This window comes from Gymnoscopelus braueri (genome assembly GCF_963280865.1).
Source record: "Gymnoscopelus braueri genome assembly, chromosome: 19".
Lineage (NCBI taxonomy): Eukaryota > Metazoa > Chordata > Actinopteri > Myctophiformes > Myctophidae > Gymnoscopelus > Gymnoscopelus braueri.
The window spans coordinates 981002-1000615 of NC_137621.1; the positions used below are offsets into that span (position 1 = coordinate 981002).

Below are 19614 nucleotides of genomic sequence, written 5' to 3' on the forward strand. Positions count from 1 at the left end.
CCACTGTCACAGAACTACAACAGAGACAGGGAGTGCTAGTAGTCAGAGGCACAATGCATGTTGGGTAATGTAGGAAATCAAAATCACCCCTCCCTCTGATTTGGTGAATATAAATAACATGTGAAATTACTTCACATCATAAATCTAATATACTAGTCTATTGTGTTGCATCCTTAGCTTCCATGTTGACAGATTGGTTGTGGTTCTTAATGACTCTTTATCACCTGTGATGTCATCACAGTCTGAACTACATAGAGGAGGGGGAGGGGCAACTAGACATTCTACATATATGATGGAAATGAAAGTAAGTTTACTCGCAGTTCTAACTTCATAAGAACTCACAGTAGGAGGAACACATTGTGAACATTCTGAACCACAGAGACTGCAGCTTATGAATGTTAATAGGTAAGTGTTCTTATGATGTAAACTAGAACAACATCTATATAACCTGGTGTTATGTTTTTTTGTATTATTTTTTACAATTTATTCTATTACAAATTGCTTCAGTCTGTTGTTAAACAGATGAATCTAAGTATTTGTTTTATATTGTACTGTATACTAAAACATATTACTATCAACTATAAACCTTTGGCTGTTATGTGACATACATACTATTACTTCAGCTTTCTACGTAATGCTTCTTCCTGTCTCTTTGCACGCAAGCAGGCAGGCAGACAGACAGGCAGGCCAGCAAGAAAGAAAGCAAGCAGGCAGACAGGTATGCAGGCAGACAGGCAGACAGACAGGCAGGCTCACCGGCTGTAATGAAGAACACAACCTGTTTCTAATGGGCTACATTTGTATTTAATGAAGACATTTTAAAATATTTGATCAACTTATTCTACACAGCGTCAGAAACAAGATGGTGGCATTTATCTCTGCAGTTTAATCAAATGGGATCACTTTGGGGTTTTTTTCTCAGACTGTTCAATGTGTGCAGCGTAGGTAATGTGGTACCGCGGCTGCTGCTGCAGCTTGTGTGTATGTGGTTGGGGGGGGGGGGGGGCTGATTGGCCACAGACCCATAAAGTCAGGGTCCGCCCGTGTGTCACACGCTGTGAGCTTGTAGATCTGCTACTTTTGAAAAGTAGCCAGACATTCATAAGCATATAAGAGAGAAGAAGTGAGCAGGCAGTGTAGCAGTTCACCCTGCACTGATACTACATAAAACACCTTTAGTAAGTTCCTGTGTTAATGTCCCCATAACCTATAATAGGAATGCTATCACACAACACAGGGTTAATTTTGGATTATTCTTTATTGTTTATGTAGCAGAGAATGATATTTGTTTGATTGTATTGACTTCAGTGTAGGGAGCATGCTCAGTGCATCCATGCTGAACCATACCAACTGTGGGTTGGTGTAAAGTGGGAAATTGGGTACTCTAAATAATTATTATTATGTGGGTAATTATTTGAGTAATGTGTGATGACACTTTAAAATGTGTATATGAATTGTAATGTCTCTGGACTTTTGGAATGAACTGGTTAAATTGAGGATTCAATTCAGGATTGGTACGGTCCAATGGGAGGGGCCTAGACTATATAAGAAGGGGGACCTGCCACTGCTTGGCAGTGAAGGAAGGACTGTTGAGGAGAGTAGACCCAGGGCCAATCTGTCCAGTGCTGTAAATAAGAGTTTAGCTGTGCTTCATTGTTGACCGCGATTTTTCCTGGTCTGTAAAAAGGTGAATAAAACCCACTTCTCTGCATCATCAAGGATTCTGTCTGAAGATTTTTCAGTCTTTTTTCAGTCTTTTTTCTGTATTTCTTTCAAACCGTGCCTTTCGGCAAATAATACCCTCACTAGGTCAGAGTGTGACAGCAGAAATGTGAGGAAATGGAATGTGTCCAACAGTCCAACCTGCTTGATTCCTCTGGACTCACATCTAATCCTCTCCTCCTCACTTGGAGGCGGGGCTAAGGAGAGAGAGGAGTGAGCGAGTGTGGAAGTTGACGAGAGTTGGAATTTGGCCTTGTTTCTTCAGAGGAGAAATGGTTGTTTTATGGTTTAAAAGATTTAAGAGTTATGCTTACAATTAATTAAAGATAAAGGTTGGGTTTATGGTTCAGATATTTAGAGTTTGTTAGCGGTTAGGGTTGGAATTATGCCTGATTTATACTGCCAGTGTCAAGCAAGGAAAATAGCAAATCTACAAGCTCACAACCCATGACACGTGGTGAACACATGACAGGCGTGAGACGTTGTGAGCTTGTTGATCGGCTATTTTTTTTTTTTAAATGTAAAATGTCATTCACATGAAATCCTAAATGTTGATGAACTCACTAGTATAAAATACAGAATGGATTGTTGCCTCATGGATGGTTGGATGGATAAATGAATGAGCAACATCTGACACAATGTAGAATGTGAATACATTATGACTTCTACAACATGTGACACAATGTAGAATGTGAATACATTATGATTTCTACAACATGTGACACAATGTAGAATGTGAATACATTATGACTTCTACAACATGTGACACAATGTAGAATGTGAATATATTATGACTTCTACAACATGTGACACAATGTAGAATGTGAATACATTATGACTTCTACAACATGTGACACAATGTAGAATGTGAATACATTATGACTTCTACAACATGTGACACAATGTAGAATGTGAATATATTATGACTTCTACAACATCTGACACAATGTAGAATGTGAATACATTATGACTTCTACAACATGTGACACAATGTAGAATGTGAATACATTATGACTTCTACAACATGTGACACAATGTAGAATGTGAATACATTATGACTTCTACAACATCTGACACAATGTAGAATGTGAATACATTATGACTTCTACAACATCTGACACAATGTAGAATGTGAATACATTATGACTTCTACAACATGTGACACAATGTAGAATGTGAATACATTATGACTTCTACAACATGTGACACAATGTAGAATGTGAATACATTATGACTTCTACAACATGTGACACAATGTAGAATGTGAATACAGTGGCACTTATACAATAAGTTATGACCTATACTAAGAATCTAATTACAGAAGTAACTGCAGTTGGATTACTTTTTAATACATTGTTCTATATCTAGATCAGTCACAATTAAAAAGAAAAACATACATATTATTGCATGCCCATTCATTGGTAACACATAACAGTGTCTAGCATAAACTCTTTCTCTTTACTGTGTGTGTGTGTGTGTGTGTGTGTGTGTGTGTGTGTGTGTGTGTGTGTGTGTGTGTGTGTGTGTGTGTGTGTGTGTGTGTGTGTGTGTGTGTGTGTGTGTGTGTGTGTGTGTGTGTGTGTGTGTGTGTCCAATAGGATGACTGTCTACAGAGTGGACAGAGATTCACAACCACACCTGGACTGAAGACACCCAGTTAAACCACGAGAGGACAAAGTAAGACTGGACACTAGTTAACACTAATTAAATGTCCAAATAGTGAAGCTGCAGATTCGGCACAAATATAGGATGAATTAATTCTACGATATTATGCCACCAAAATGTGTAATGCCTACTATTACCACCAGACGTCACAAAGTGTGACTCCCACCCTCCTTCAAAACCTCCATAAAAGAACACCTGTCTGGACACAGACAGTCTTCTAGCTGACAAAATAAATGACCCCCCACTGTTCTGTAAATAAACCTTTACTGCTCCTAGTATTGATGATTTAGGGGGCGTGTCAGATACAATGATTATCAAATGTCTGAATACTGATTAAAGACACTTAAAAACTGTCTGTGTAGAAACACAACATCCAGTGGAGGTGTTGTGGTGTCTGTGCTCTAAATGAAGGACTTCCCTGATGAACGTGGCAGATCTACAAGCTCACAACGAGGCACCACGCGTTGTGAGCTTGTAGATCTATAGGCTAGATCTGGTGTGTGACACCATCCAACCAAATGGACCCTTACTTTGGTTCCATTTGTACTCTCAGAGTTATGGTGGTCTTTGAGATGAAAGAGTTATAGAACCTCTGGTATTATAATAGTATATCAGACATAAAGACCTCATATCAGATCTGACAGTGTGATAAATACCTGGGTCTGGAAACGCTTCTAAATGTGATGGAACACTTTCTGGTTTCATAAATGTTGGATCTGGTTCCTCTGGATCCCAACCCTAGAATAAGAGCAACAGTGAACCTGAGGCCCCCAGGGGCCCTGATGGACCCCCAGGGGCCCTGATGGACCCCCAGGGGCCCTGATGGACCTCCCACAGGTGGCCCCTGGTGTGACTACGGAGGACTACACAATTCTGCAACACATGGTGGAAAAATTCAGAACCCCCCCCCCCCTCAAAAAAACAACAACAACACACACACACACACACACACACACACACACACACACACACACACACACACACACACACACACACACACACACACACACACACACACACACACACACACACACACACACACACACACACACAATCTCTGTGTGTGTGTGTGTGTGTGTGTGTGTGTGTGTGTGTGTGTGTGTGTGTGTGTGTGTGTGTGTGTACAGTTAAGGAATTATACATCTATAGAGCAGTGGTTCTTCAAAGTGGGGTCCAAGGACCCTCAGGGTTAGGGTTTAACCATTGAATTAACCTTTAACCATTCTTAAAGGGGGGTTCCAAATGGACCCTTACGAGTCTGTAACTCTGAGAGTGTACAAATGGAACCAAATGGACTCTTAAGGGTCCCTTTGGTTCCATTTGAACACTCTCAGAGTTAAGGAGCAGCTTGAAATGAAACAGAACAGTGTGAGAACCACTGATACAGACCGTATATGATACTTGTATAATACCTGATATATACATCTATAAAATCACTCCATATCCACTCTATAACCATACATGTGTCTGGATGTTTGTTTACAGTACTTTTTATCTGTTTTTACCTTCTTTCTTTTAGGAAGAAAAGATGAACAGTAAATCTGCAGAGATGGCCTCACATTCAGGTGAACCAGTCAATGATTGATATGATCATATTGTCCCAAATATTTACCATTTTAAATTAATTTGAGATAATGTATGAATATTCATCTTGTATTTCCAGGCCACAGGAAAACACCCTCAGAGATGAGAATTATACTTCTGGGACATATAGGTTCAGGGAAGAGTTCATCAGGAAACACCATCCTGGGTTCAGAGCAGTTTAGTTTAGAGAGAACAGATCAGTGTGAGAAGAGACAGGGAGACGTAGGAGGACGACAGGTCACTGTGGTCAACACTCCAGGATGGTTTATGAATCAGTCTCTAAATGAAACATCTGAGCTGATCAAACAGGATATAGTTCTCAGTGCATCTCTGTGTCCTACAGGACCACATGCTCTCCTCCTGGTTATAAGAGCAGGAACCTCACGTAAAGCTGATTGGTATAAAAACATGGAGGAACATGTGCAGCTTCTCAGTCAGACAGTGTGGAGTCACACTATGATACTGTTCTCCATGGGAGACTATCTAGGAGGTAAATCCATTGAGCAGTACATTGAGAGTGAAGGAGAGGGCCTACAGAGGCTTGTAAAGAAGTGTGGGAACAGGTACCATGTCTTCAACAATAAGAACAGGGGTGATGACACTCAGGTCACACAGCTGTTGGACAAGATACAGGAGGTGGCAGGAGATAAAGGAGGCTGTTTTGAGATAGACAGAAGAGTGTTAGAGGAGACTAAGATGAAAAGGAGAACACAGGATGAGGGAGCAGCACGACGACAGATGAAGGTGAAGAAACAACGAGAGAGCATCAGGTCAATGATGGGTATGTAATGATTTACAAATAAATCACATCTGTCACTAACACACTTCTCAGGTACACAGACACAGCTTTGAATCAATGATCACCATTAATCCAATGAATCCGGGAACGCATCTGTGTCATTTTAGATTTCTTTGGGCTATTCAAAAATAGCAGATCTACAAGCTCATAGCGCGGCACCGAGTGCCGCGCTATGAGCTTGTAGATCTGCTATTTACTTTTTAAAATCGTGAATATTTTTGCAAATCTTTGAATATACATTTGTAAAAGCAAACATTTTTTAACTCAAATCTTTGCTTCTGGGGGATTCTACAAATGTCTTCTAAATCCTATCAAACGTGTTCATGTCAAGGACCCCCAAAATAATATGTATTTGGCCGTGGACCCCCATCTCAAAATAGTTTGTTCCAGGGACCCCCAGCAGAAGCAAAGATTTACAAATGTTCGCTTTAAAAATAATACATTCAAAGATTTGCCCAAATTTACTACGATAAAAAAAAAAACAGATCTACAAGCTCATGGCACTCGGTGCCGCGCTATGAGCTTGTAGATCTGCTATTTTTGAATAGCCCAAAGAAATCTAAAATGACACTGATGTGTTCCCGGATTCATTGTATTAACCCATTAAGACCTGGAACCGAGTGCCGCGCTACGAGCTTGTAGATCTGTTATTTTTGAAAAATCTTCATAATTTTTTTGCAAATCTTTGAATATATATTTGTAAGTGAACATTTGTAACTATAATCTTTGCTTCTGGGGTCCCTGGAACCAAATATTTTGAGATGGGGGTCCGCGGCCAAATATATATCATCTTGGGGGTCCTTGACATGAAAAAGTGTGAGAACCACTGATGTAGCAACATAGGTTTTTTCTGGGAAAGCATTTGTGTCATTTTAGATTTTAGATATATATAAAGTGTAGGAGCCAGTTCTTTATATTCAATATTATTTATTTATTGGCCTTGTATTGTGGTGTGTATGGCTGCAGTGTGCTCAGTCCCCAGCAGGTCTCCCTTATAAGGACATGTGCGTCATGCTAGGGGCGTGACGGACTGAAAAGCACACAGTCTTTAGACCTTGTTGGCGTGCGGGAGATTTAATTTAAATCTATTATTTTATTCTACAACCAGTTTTAATTTTCTTTTCATGTTTGCATTTCTGCAAGAAAGAAAATAAACATCTTTAATTTGAAACTTAACCAAACCTGGAGTGGACATTCTATTTCTTCAACAAACAAGCGTCTATTATTTCAGTCTGTCCAAAGAGTGACTCACACAAATGGAAAAGGTTGATTTTTAACAAAAGGATATGTGGTCACTACATAAAGCAACAAATCATTTTAACCCCTTTATCCATATTTTATACGTTAGCTATTCAAAAATAGCAGATGTACAAGCTCTGCAAGCTTGTACATCTGCTATTGTTTTATATTTTTTTTAAATGTTAAAAGTGTTGAAAAAGTCTGAATAATTTTGTTATTTTCTTTTAGTCAAATCTTATCTCCTGGGGGGTCCCTAGCACAAAACCTTTTCAGATGGGGGTCGGTTCATGGCCATATACATTTTGGGGGTCCTTGACACGTTGAGAACTATTGATTTAGAAAGCATTTGTATAGAATTGGCTTCAGGTCTTAAGACAAAAACAAGCACAACAACACATTTACAGGAGATTCATAAAACTAAGTATTAATTGTCTTTATTTGTGCTCTTTATGTGTTAAAAGTGTGAGATCTGTTTAGTCATACATTGACAGTGAATAGAGAGATAAATATCACTATTCTCTGTTGACCAATCACAGCACAGCAGTCACTGATAAAGATGATTGACCATATATGGACTTATATGATGAGCAGGTTCTGTAGCTATAATACAAGTCAAGGTTGTACCAAAGTTCAACATGACTTTAACATACTTTCATAAACAACACGTCCCTGTCAGGGTTGTCATGATATAAATATGATTCTACACTTAAAATAAGTTACTGAACACTCATAGTTCAGATGTAAAAATGTATTTATAAAAGAGCAATGTTTCAGCATGCAGTGCAAGCTTCCTCCACCAGGGTTAAGACTGACATGTTCTAAACTACTGCTATTTAACCCATTAGGTACGCATCTGAGTGTCATTATTAGATTTCTTTGGCTATTCAAAAATGGCAGATATACAAGCTCATAGCGTGGCACCGAGTGCCGCGCTACGAGCTTGTAGATCTGCTATTTGTTTTTGAAAAATCTTTGAGAATTTGTGCAAATATTTTATTTATATTTTAATATTTTAATTATTTTTTTAAATGAACATTTGTAAAATATTTTGACACTCTTGTATGAAAAGTAGGGCGTTCATTTAGAAAAAAAATGAATTTGAAACATGGAGATACAAGGTTTCTGCCTGACAGCAATGATATACAATGTGTTTTATTTTTTAATTTACACTTAACAATGTGTGTCTGTAACAAAGTACATTTGCTTCACTACTGTACTTGAGTATGTTTACTTGAGTATTTGTATTTATTGGATACTTGAATTTCACTCCACTACATTTCAAAGACAAATATTGTACTTTTGACTCCACTACATTTCTAGGAAGGGAAAAAGTGCATTATGAATTAAATACTTGAGCCCTATTTCAAATTTGGTCGAAGATGCAGATCTAAAAGCTCACACGTGTCGTTATGCGGCTCATTGTGAACTTGTATATCTGTGTTTTTGTTTTGTTTTTTGAAATGTCAACATTTCAAAACAGCAACAGAAACATGCATTGATATTAAAGACACAGCATTTAAAAATGTTTCAATGAATTTGTACATCTGAACTATGAGTGAGAGACAACTCTGTTATTACTGTAGTTTACTGTAAGTCACTGCTTCATGTCAAGGACCCCCATATTGATATGGATTTGACCACAGACCCCCAATTGAAAACATGTTGTGCCAGGGACCCCCATAAGAGAAGATTTGTCATGATTTTTCAAAAACAGCAGATCTACAAGCTCACAACGTGTCACATCGTGACATGATGTGAGCTTGTAGATCGGCTATTTTGAATACGTTTAAAATAAAGGCTTAAGTGTTTAAACTGTTCCTCATTTTGCTGGGGACCTCTTGGACCCCCCTGAAGGACCCCTGGGGGTCCCCAGACCCCACTTTGAGAAGCACAGCAGTAAGTGATATACTGTAGGTCTATTGGGTGAATACACACTCAACAGGAATGGAATGGTTCTCAAAACACAGAATGGTTTTATTTGTATCATTTTCATTTAACCATTTAACCCCTCTATACTTTGTCTCATGACAAATAGTGAAAATAACTGATCTACACGTTATGAGCTTGTAGATCTGCTTTTTTCACTATATTTTAAATAGGGTTTAGAGTAGTTCACCCCAAAAAAAGAGCTGTTTCACTGTACAATGTAAGTCAATGAGGAGCATATTTTGAATTATCAATTTCTAATCAATGGAGCAATTATTTTTGATTTTTTTGTCCACCTTTGGAGTTACATATAATGGCAAGGTAACTACACAACCCAAACCTCTACCAAAGTGGTCTTGCCCTTTAAGTAAAACATTTACCATTGCCGGTAGGAGACTTAATTGACCTGCATTTGAGACTCTGCCGGTCATCAAATTGTCTCAGGAATGACACAAAAATGTAAAGATCTCCATGAATTCAAGGCTTCATGGGGTGATTGAAAATAAGTCACTTTTTGGGTGAACTATTCCTTTAATTCCTAATGTAACTTTTCCCTTCCTAGAAATGTAGTGGAGTCAAAAGTAAGATATTTGTCTTTGAAATGTAGTGGAGGGAAATTCATAAGTATCCAAAGCATGTTAATACTCAAGTTAAGATACAATTATATTGTTTTACTTAAGTACAGTACTCTACTCAGTAAATGTACTCTTTGTTACAGTACACACACACACACACACACACACACACACACACACACACACACACACACACACACACACACACACACACACACACACACACACACACACACACACACACACACACACACACACACAGATACATTTTTAACCCATTAAGACCTGAAGCCGATTCTACAAATGTCTTCTAAATCCCAACAATATTCTGAAAAAGCGTATGTTTCTATATCAGTGGTTCTCAAACCTTTTCATGTCAAAGACCCCCAAAATGATATGTATTTGGCCTCAGACCCCCATCTCAAAATATGTTGTTCCAGGGACCCCCCAGAAGCACAGATTTGAGTTAAAAATGTTTGCTTGAAAACAATACATATTCAAAGATTTGCACATATTTTCACGATTTTTCAAAAATAGCAGATCTACAAGCTCATAGCGCGGCACTCGGTGCCGCGCTATGAGCTTGTAGATCTGCTATTTTTGAATAGCCAAAGTGTAAAATAATGCTTTTTAGCTCAAATCAAAACGTGACACACATGCGTTCCAGGTCTTAAATGTTTAATGTGTTCTTTCTTATATTTCAGGTGATGACCTCCATCTGTCAGAGATGAGAATTATACTTCTGGGACCTAAATGGTCAGGGAAGAGTTCATCAGGAAACACCATCCTGGGTTCAGAGCAGTTTAGTTTAGAGAGAACAGTTCAGTGTGAGAAGAGACAGGGAGACGTAGGAGGACGACAGGTCACTGTGGTAAACACTCCAGGATGGTGGAAGGTACACCCTCTAAATGAAACACCTGAGCTGATCAAACAGCAGATAGCTCGTAGTGCATCTCTGTGTCCTCCAGGACCACATGGTCTCCTCCTGGTTATAAGAGCAGGCGAGTCATGTACAGCTGATGAGTGTAAAAACATGGAGGAACACATGCAGATTCTCAGTCAGAGAGTGTGGAGTCACACTATGATACTGTTCACACATGGAGACTTTCTAAGAGGTAAATCCATTGAGCAGTACATTGAGAGTGAAGGAGAGGGCCTCCAGAGGCTTGTAAAGAAGTGTGGGAACAGGTACCACGTCTTCAACAATGAGAACAGGGGTGATGACACTCGGGTCACTGAGCTGTTGTTGAAGATAGAGGAGATGGACCATTATGGAACAGGACGTCCAGCAACACCTGACAGTGAGTATTTAACTGTTTGTCTTCTATTAAACATAATGCTAACATGCTAATGATTGTGTGGGTTAAAATTCAGGCCAAAAGATGTATCACCCAATAGTGGACAAAGTACTCAACTGCAGTAGGCCTATAGGCTACTTGAGTCAAAGTAAATATACTCCCGGTCAAATATTACACTACAATTGAAAGTTGCACTGTCAAATTTGTACTTTCCCCCAAAAATAAATCCCAGAAATCTTCAAAACATATCAGAAATAGTGAAAATAGCAGATTTGTAAGCTTGTAGATCTGCTATTTTCACTATATTTGACATTTGGCTTAAAGGAGTAGTTCAGTAATTCTATCAACCACTCACCCCATGAAGCCTTGAATTCATGGACTTTTTTTTGTTGTAACATTCCTGAGACAATCATTAGATTACTGTCTCCTACCGGCTAATGTATCCGGTAGGAGACACAAAGGAGACTCTTTGTGTCTCCTACCGGCTAATGTATCCGGTAGGAGACACAAAGGAGACTCTTTGTGTCTCCTACCGGCTAATGTATCCGGTAGGAGACACAAAGGAGACTCTTTGTGTCTCCTACCAGATATACACACGGTCGTCAAATGATTGTCTCAGGAATGAGACAAAAACTAAAACATCTCCATGAATTCAAGGCTTCATGGGGTGAGTTAATTGATAGAAAATCAGTCATTTTCGGGGTGAACTATTCCTTTAAGTTAGTATTTCATAATGCACTTCTTTCCTTCCTAGAAATGAAGTGGAGTCAAAAGTACAATATTAGTTTTGTGTGTGTGTGTGTGTGTGTGTGTGTGTGTGTGTGTGTGTGTGTGTGTGTGTGTGTGTGTGTGTGTGTGTGTGTGTGTGTGTGTGTGTGTGTGTGTGTGTGTGTGTGTGTGTGTGTGTGTGTGTGTGCGTGCGTGCGTGATTATGGCGCTATCGGTGCCAACCTTTTTGTACACATTTCCAGTAAAAGGAAGACACTGCCTGAATAGTTTTACATTGCATGATAACTATCATATTTAAGTATAATATTTCTCTGCATTAAGTACCCTGCTCACCATTCAGCCTGACTATTCCTTAAAGGATTAGTCCGTGATGTCACTGTTTCATAGACAGTTCATCCATTGGTTAATAGTTCCATAGCCTCGGAAACCCAGGCTTTTTTTTTTGTTACAAAAGAAAAAAAGCCTGGGGGAGCCATGCAGGAACGATAATAGTTCCATGCTGTATGTGGGGTGACTTCATTCAGTCTACCTTCATGGTGTGTGAGAACATAGTAATAATATAGCACAGACAATAGTATGTAATCAAATCAACCTAACCCGTTCATATTCACCGCAGTGGTGTAAAGTAACTGAGTACATTTACTCAAGTATTGTACTTAAGTACAATTTTGAGGTACTTTTACTTTACTGGTGTATTTGTAATTGTCTATATACTTTTACTTCTACTCCACTACATCTCAGAGGCAAATATTGTACTACAATTATTTGAAAACTTGAGTTACTAGTTACTTTGCAGATGTACATCATTACATTATAAAACATGCAGTAACCACTTTAGCCCTATTTTATACCATTGAAAATGATCTACAAGCTCACATAGATCTGCTATTTTCAAACATTTTAGTACTTTTACATTTGGTACTTTAAGTACATTTTGATGCCAATACTTTTGTACTTTTACTCAAGTAAATTCTACATTGCAGTATTGGTACTTTTATTTAAGTAAAACATTTGAGTACTTTTTCCACCACTGGTAGCAACCAAGTACTCAACTCCAGTACGTGATCAAATATTACTGCAAGTGAAAGTTGCTCTGTCAAATTTGTACTTGAGTTAAAATACTGGAGTACTTCCTTTAAAAAAATACTTAAGCATTCAAAAGGAATACAAGAACAGTCGGCCCCCAAACCTAATGTCAAATCTTTGACCTCGGAGTGGTCGCTACCAGGTATTTCTGGACACCAAAACCTGGCCATGGGAATACAACGCATTCTCACTCCCAAGACGGCAAAATCTTAAAGTACAACGACACTTTGGTAGAGGTTTGAGTTGTGTACCTTGTTGTCATGATGGAACTAGTCCAACTGACAAGATATCTTACTGTCACTCCGTTGCTCCATTGATTAGGCTAAAAATTGATCATCCAAAAATAGTCTCCTCACTGACTTACATTGTACAATGAAACCGGAAGAAAATGTACTTCACATTAATTTATGTAAATAACGTTATTTAGTAATGCCTTATTAAGTGATACCTGTATATTCATAAATAATAACATACATCACCCTGCAGTCCAGCCAAACAGGGTCTTAAGCCACGTTTTCACTACACTGCCAGAATCTTTCCAGCAAAAATAATTATCATAACTTGCTGGAATGTCAATGTGAGAGGCTGTTTTCACATGCCCTCCTTGGCAGCAAAAGTTCTGGTATTGCCTGATAAGCCACCGTTTTCATTTGTTTATTTTCTTAACGGTTTAGGACTTTAAACTCGCACTATAAGCATGTGAGATTGTAATTTTAATCCATTGAAAGAACAGAGGCTCAATTATTATCACGGGGACGCGGGGGTTAACTGGTGGAGTTGCCAGTTCCTGTTTCTAGCCTAAATTCTCATGTCCAAGACCACATATCTTGAAATGCCAAATTCGCTCTATTTCTTTAACGGCTACATTAATTCATCATACAAGATAGCTGTGTCGCGACCAGTGTTGCCAGATTTTGCGAGAGAAATAAGCAACCAGGTCTATGAAAACAAGCCCAAAAGAAGTGACTATTATAGGCCACATGGGGTACATAAACCTATATGCATCGGCTATTTGAAAATAGCTGATCTACAAGCTCACAACAAAGAAAAAGCAACCTGCAACTATACTACCAATATTTACAAGCAACTTCACAGAAAAAAACAAGGTTGCTTATAATAAGCAGTAGTGATGTGCGGGTCGGGTTTTTTCATGACCCGCCCCGCCCCAACCCACGACGGAACGCGACCCGCCTCAACCCGCCCCGCGAACCCATATATAAATCTATGGCTCAACCCGCCCCGCGACCCGCGGTGGGAATATATATATATATTATATAGCGCTCTTTTAAGTACCCAAAGTCCCTTTAAATGTCTACAGTAGCACAACATTGTCATGGGCTGAATAAACAAGCATGTTGGTCAAAATAGGGTTTTTTTTTTTTTTTTTCGTGGAGAGCGGCTGACCCGCTCACCCTCAGACCGCATAATTTTCTCTGAAATCCTGACTCGACCTACCCGCGCCGCGGGTTGACCCGCGGGTCCCGCGGGTTACGGGTCGACCCGCTCATCACTAATAAGCAGACATGGCAACACCAGAGCAGTGGGCAACACTGGTCATGACACAATCCCTTCATTTCATTCAGTGTGCCTGCCTTTCTCTTTTCTCTCTCACCCCCGCTCCCTATAAACAGAGCTTTAACTTACATCTTAGGACAAGCCATCTTCTTCATGCAACACATATAAGTTTCTCCTTCCTCAGAGCATTGTCAACATTTTGTCACTGAACAGTTTCTGTCTCTCTCTCGTCTCGCTATTAAGCACCACATTAATCTAAGCATGCTGGCTCTATCCAAAGTGACTGACTGACTGTCTCTCTCTGGCTGAAATCAATGCTCAATGTCATGACGCTATCCAGTAACATTACGTTATGTGTTTTCACTACAGAGAAGATTTTATTCCCCCAGTACATTCCTGAAACATTACTAGGTAGACAAAACTTCTGCCACACAAGATCAGTGGCCGTTCCTCTATACTTCCTGCACTTTGGCTATATGTGAACGGGACTTTATACATGTTTTACAATTTCACCAGGTGAAAATGACATCCTTTATTAATGCATTTAGCTACAACTATGACTGTGTGTTTGACACTGTGTTAATTGACTTAACAACTTAACAGTTTGTTTCTAACTTTTCTAGGCCATATTACACATGTTTGCATTTTAATTTCATTTGAATGTGGTTTTATTTCTTACAGCTAAACCCAAAGCAGTGCAGCACTCACCTGTCCCAGGTACTGTTTAAAGTCTGTTGACTCTAAAGATGTAAAGATGATTGATTGCTCAGTGAATCCATGTTGTCTAGGTCATATTAGCTCACATGTTTGCATTTTAATTTAATTTGAATGCTGTTTTATTTCTTACAGCAGAATCCAAAGGAACAGCCTCATGTGTCCCAGGTAAGTGTTGTTTACACTTGACTCTATGGAGACACCCACATATTAAGAATGAATGAATTATTGAATGAATTAATTAATTAACTAGCCCTTTTATATGTGAAATAATCCAGATTGAGCAGCTGCATTGCCCATTTCTCACCCAAAATTCTATCACCCCCTACGGGGGTCCTCAGAGTTACCACAGGGGGGTAATGTTTGTGTGATAGTAACTTTTTACATTAACCACTTGAACCCTAGCATCCCTATTCTGTGGGGGAATATTCACAGAAAATAGCTGATCTACAAGCTCAAAATATGTCGCACTGCAACACGTTTTGAGCTTGTAGATCGGTTGTAGATTGTAGATAGGCTATTTCCAGTGAAGAGTTTTGGTGTAGAGGGAAAAATTAGCAGACTTTAGCAGCAGATTAAATGTCTGAAAATACACATTAACATGAATCCAACACATTCATAGAAAACATAATGTATAAACAAACAAAACACATGTATTTACACAACATGCTGACAGTGCTGTCAAACAAGCTATCTATGACATCTATGACAAAGTTTAATCTGCAACACAATGTTATAGTAGTGGGGGTCCCTGCTTCATCTCTCTCTCAGTTAGGGGGTCCTGGCCTGAAAAACGTTGAAGCCCTCTGATAACCACTAGTATTGTAGCTTGTTTAGTTTGTTTTTTATCCCATATGCTAGTTCCTTGTTAGTCCAGCAGGAACCTCGTTCCCAGGCTTTTCTCTTCTCAGAGAAGAAACGTGTGGTAATGACCTGAGGCAGAACGAGTGTGTAGGGAAGGACTTACATTGTAAATTTTATACTTCCCCTGGAAGCTGTCTTTTTGGACCAATCACAACATGGTTTTCATCTACAAAACATCAACATAACTTCCTAGGGCGGTACTTCCTGTACTTCCACTCAGTCATTTCAGTAGCCGTTGTCGCCCAGCATGGTCCAGCCGAGGATAGACTAAGTCCAGTGGTGTAAAGTAACTAAGTACTTTTACTCAAGTACTGTACTTAAGTACAGTTTTGAGGTATTTTTACTTTACTGGAGTATTTCCAATTTTCTGTACTTTTACTTCTACTCCACTACATCTCAGAGGCAAATATTGTATTTTTACTCCACTACAATTATTTAAAACTTTGATGTCATCAGTTAAATAAATGAATTGACTTTGTAAGACAAAAGTGTTTGAACAAGATACAATAATAATTAAAACACAAGATTTCTATTTCCTTCAAGACAACAATATTACAGTGAACGCAACTGAAAGAGATATGAGAAAAGATATGATTAATTGTGGATATTAAAACATCTGTGGTTAATTTAAACTAACATATACTATATGTATGTATGTTCTGTATGTTCTATAAAAGGCACATCACTGTCCCTGGATACACTAAGAAACACCAAAGAGATTGAGGACTGCAAGAGACGGCAGCATCAACTGGATCAGGACCAGCAGGAGCTGAGAAACCAGCATCCAGTCCTTGTCGGCCGAGTGAAGAATCTCACAGCTCAGTTTGAAGCGAGCCAGGACCAAAGGAAAGAAATGCAGAGGGACCTGGAGAAGATCCGCCAGAGACAGACAGAGGCAGACAAGAAACGTGAGTGAAACCATGTTAGTCTTTCAAACACTGTGTGATCATGTTACATCTCTGATGATAAATTCAGTTTCATGACATTACTTTAAATTATGTTGAAAACCAAAAGCTTATAATTGTTCTATTGATGATAATTCCATGTGGTGTAAACTAAGACTGTTGAGAGTGTATGAACACATGCAGATTACAACCATACAATGAAGGTCATTGTGAATGATTGTGAATGTTCTCACAAACAGTAGTTGAGAGTAGGCTCATTAAGATTTAACTTTATAATTTTAATAATTCAAAAATAATGAGCAGCATGGTATTAGGTTAATGAAGTAAGACTTTGTAACACAAAATATCAAGAGAATTAAAACTCTGGAGAGAGTTAGACAAGATTTATATTGAATACAATGAGAAATGGTATGATTATTTGACGTTGTTAAAATGTCTGTGATTCATCTAAACTTACATGTTCTTTCTCCTGTATATGTTCTATAGAAGTGACATCACTGGCCCTGGATGTGACACAAAAAGCCACCATCAAAGAACAACAACAACAGAAAGTGAACGAGGACCAGCAGGACCAAATAAACAAGCTCACAGATGCTGTGGAGAAGTTAGGCCAGAAACAGACAGAAGCAGACCAGAAACGTGAGTGAAACCATGTTACTCTTTCAAACATTGTGTGATCATTCATAAAAGTTGCACTTTTATGAATTCTGAGGATGCATTCAGTACTTTAAATTAAAAAATAATAATAATCTTAAAATACACTTTACACAGTACGTTTAAACTTGCTGTAAACTAAGACTTTTGCGTGTTTATGAACACATAAAGATTGCTAGCCTGGAAACCAGACGAATAAACAATATTGCCCTCGGAAGATTTGGTCTGGCCCCTCACAGTTGTGATTGGATGTCGCTCCCCCTAAGTTGTGGGGCACCAATCAGGGCCCAGTATGCAAATGTGGGGCGGGTTTATCACCAGAGGCATTTTTTATCCACCCCTTGGAAATGCAGGTTCCAGACAGAATCCAGACTAATATCTACACAGTGATATTAGTCTAATATCTACACAGTGATATTAGTCTAATACTCCTGGAGATATTAGTCTAATATCTACACAGTGATATTAGTCTAATATCTACACAGTGATATTAGTCTAATATCTACACAGTGCTATTAGTCTAATATCTACACAGTGATATTAGTCTAATATCTACACAGTGATATTAGTCTAATATCTACACAGTGATATTAGTCTAATATCTACACAGTGATATTAGTCTGGCCATGCCAGGCTAAAACATTGCCACACTATGAAGGTCATTGGGTGTGAATGATCACACAGTGTTAGTCTGCTATACCCTGCAAGCGCGCCCCTGTGGGGCCCATGCAGGCTATGTGTGGGAGGGCTATGCCAAGCCCGCACCAAACCTGCACAGGCCCATAGCGGGTTTGCCCAAGTGAGGCCCACAGCTGTGGTCTCACCGTGGGCTTGCTGTGGGCAGCCCACACTTGCGGGCTGGGCTGGGGCCAGCCCATAGTGGGCCAGTGTTGGTCTGTCCGTTCAGGGCCAAGAGCAGATTTGTACCTTTGGGCCCCATGCGTTTTTAGTGTGGGCAGCCCATATTACATTCCCACATCATTTGCCGCTCTTTTCTTGAGCTTGGAACTATTTTTTTTCTAGAACACACCATATCACTCCACTTTCTACAACATTGCACTGTGTAGACTAGAGCCTCGAGCCTCACAGATATCACTCCGCCTGTCTGTCTGAATCTGAATGCAGCCACTCATCCTAGTCTTCTAAGGTGAGTTTTTAATCATTAATAATTATGTTTAACAGCAAATATTTGTTATAGTTTAAGTGTGATGTTGTGTTGGGGTTGTATTTGAGTACATTTAGCAAATTCAGATATCATTTCAGTCGAATAGTATGTTTAGCTAATGTTGTGGCTAATAGTTAGCTGCTAGCAGCTGCTATAACTTTATTTGACATCAGCACACACACACACACACACACACACACACACACACAGTGTGAGAAAGAGCACAAATAAAATGAAAACTTAGACAGAGGTCTTCAACAGGGGGTCCGCGGAGGTACTGCAGGGGTCCGCGACCCCTAGGGGGTCCGCGGACGTGCTGCAGGGGTCCGAGAAATTGTTGCTTGATTAGATTTTTTTTTTTTTTTTTCAAAAATGTCAAACTTTCTTTAAATATATTTTTAAAATATTTTCCATATTTATGTTTAAAATAAATCATGATTCTATCTGTTTTGAATAGCTTGTATACATGATTATTGTGCAATTGACAGATTGTTGGTAGTATTGACATTGGTTCTCAGTTCAAACTGAGTATGTATGTTTATAAATTAATAAATGGCAGTACATAGCCACCCTACTCACTGTACCTTGTACATGTATGTTTGAATTAAAAGCATGAATATATTAATCCATCTATTATTTTAATTGCTTAGTATTGAATGCACAATAACATGGTATGTTTATACATATGAATCTCAATGTTATACATAATTATACAATATTTGTATATAAAACATTAAAAAATGTTGAATACCCCTGCCTTAGCTTGTTGTTGATATATTGACAACATGCACATGGTCTGAATTCATGGATATAATCTTGACATTTGAAAAGCCACTGTTGTAGATCCTTCAATGCTCAATAAATCCATCATTTGTGCACAGGGAGTCTTATTTGACCACCGCCTGTATGTGAGAGAGTGCATTGTTGACCACCTTGAGTCGTCCGTCCGTCTGTCTGTCTGGTGTCCAAACTGTCAGCAGGTAAGATTGGTATAGCTTTGGTCTAGGCACTTTAACCTCATATACATTGGCTATTTGAAAATGGGCTTGTAGATCGGCTCTTTTAAAACAAACGCTGAAAAAAAAAATAGAAGGATTTGGACCCTTTTTTTAAGTTAAACGACACAGCCCAGCCCCATACCCCCCCATAACCCCATAGGCTTGCAGCCTATGGG

The 19614-nt window shown here is 38.9% G+C and overlaps 1 protein-coding gene across 1 annotated transcript in view; it reads left to right on the forward strand.

The window, feature by feature from the left end:
• The first annotated feature begins 314 nt into the window (after positions 1 to 314).
• LOC308075179 (GTPase IMAP family member 8-like) overlaps positions 315 to 19614 on the forward strand; it is a 26691-nt gene continuing 7391 nt past the window's right edge. The window contains exons 1-9 of the mRNA XM_080414852.1: positions 315 to 405; positions 3321 to 3399; positions 4907 to 4952; positions 5051 to 5752; positions 10215 to 10811; positions 14820 to 14855; positions 14988 to 15020; positions 16394 to 16624; positions 17108 to 17260. Of these exons, the coding sequence (XP_080270978.1) occupies positions 4916 to 4952; positions 5051 to 5752; positions 10215 to 10811; positions 14820 to 14855; positions 14988 to 15020; positions 16394 to 16624; positions 17108 to 17260 (1789 nt within the window). The 5' untranslated portion in view covers positions 315 to 405; positions 3321 to 3399; positions 4907 to 4915. The remainder of the gene's footprint in view (positions 406 to 3320; positions 3400 to 4906; positions 4953 to 5050; positions 5753 to 10214; positions 10812 to 14819; positions 14856 to 14987; positions 15021 to 16393; positions 16625 to 17107; positions 17261 to 19614) is intronic.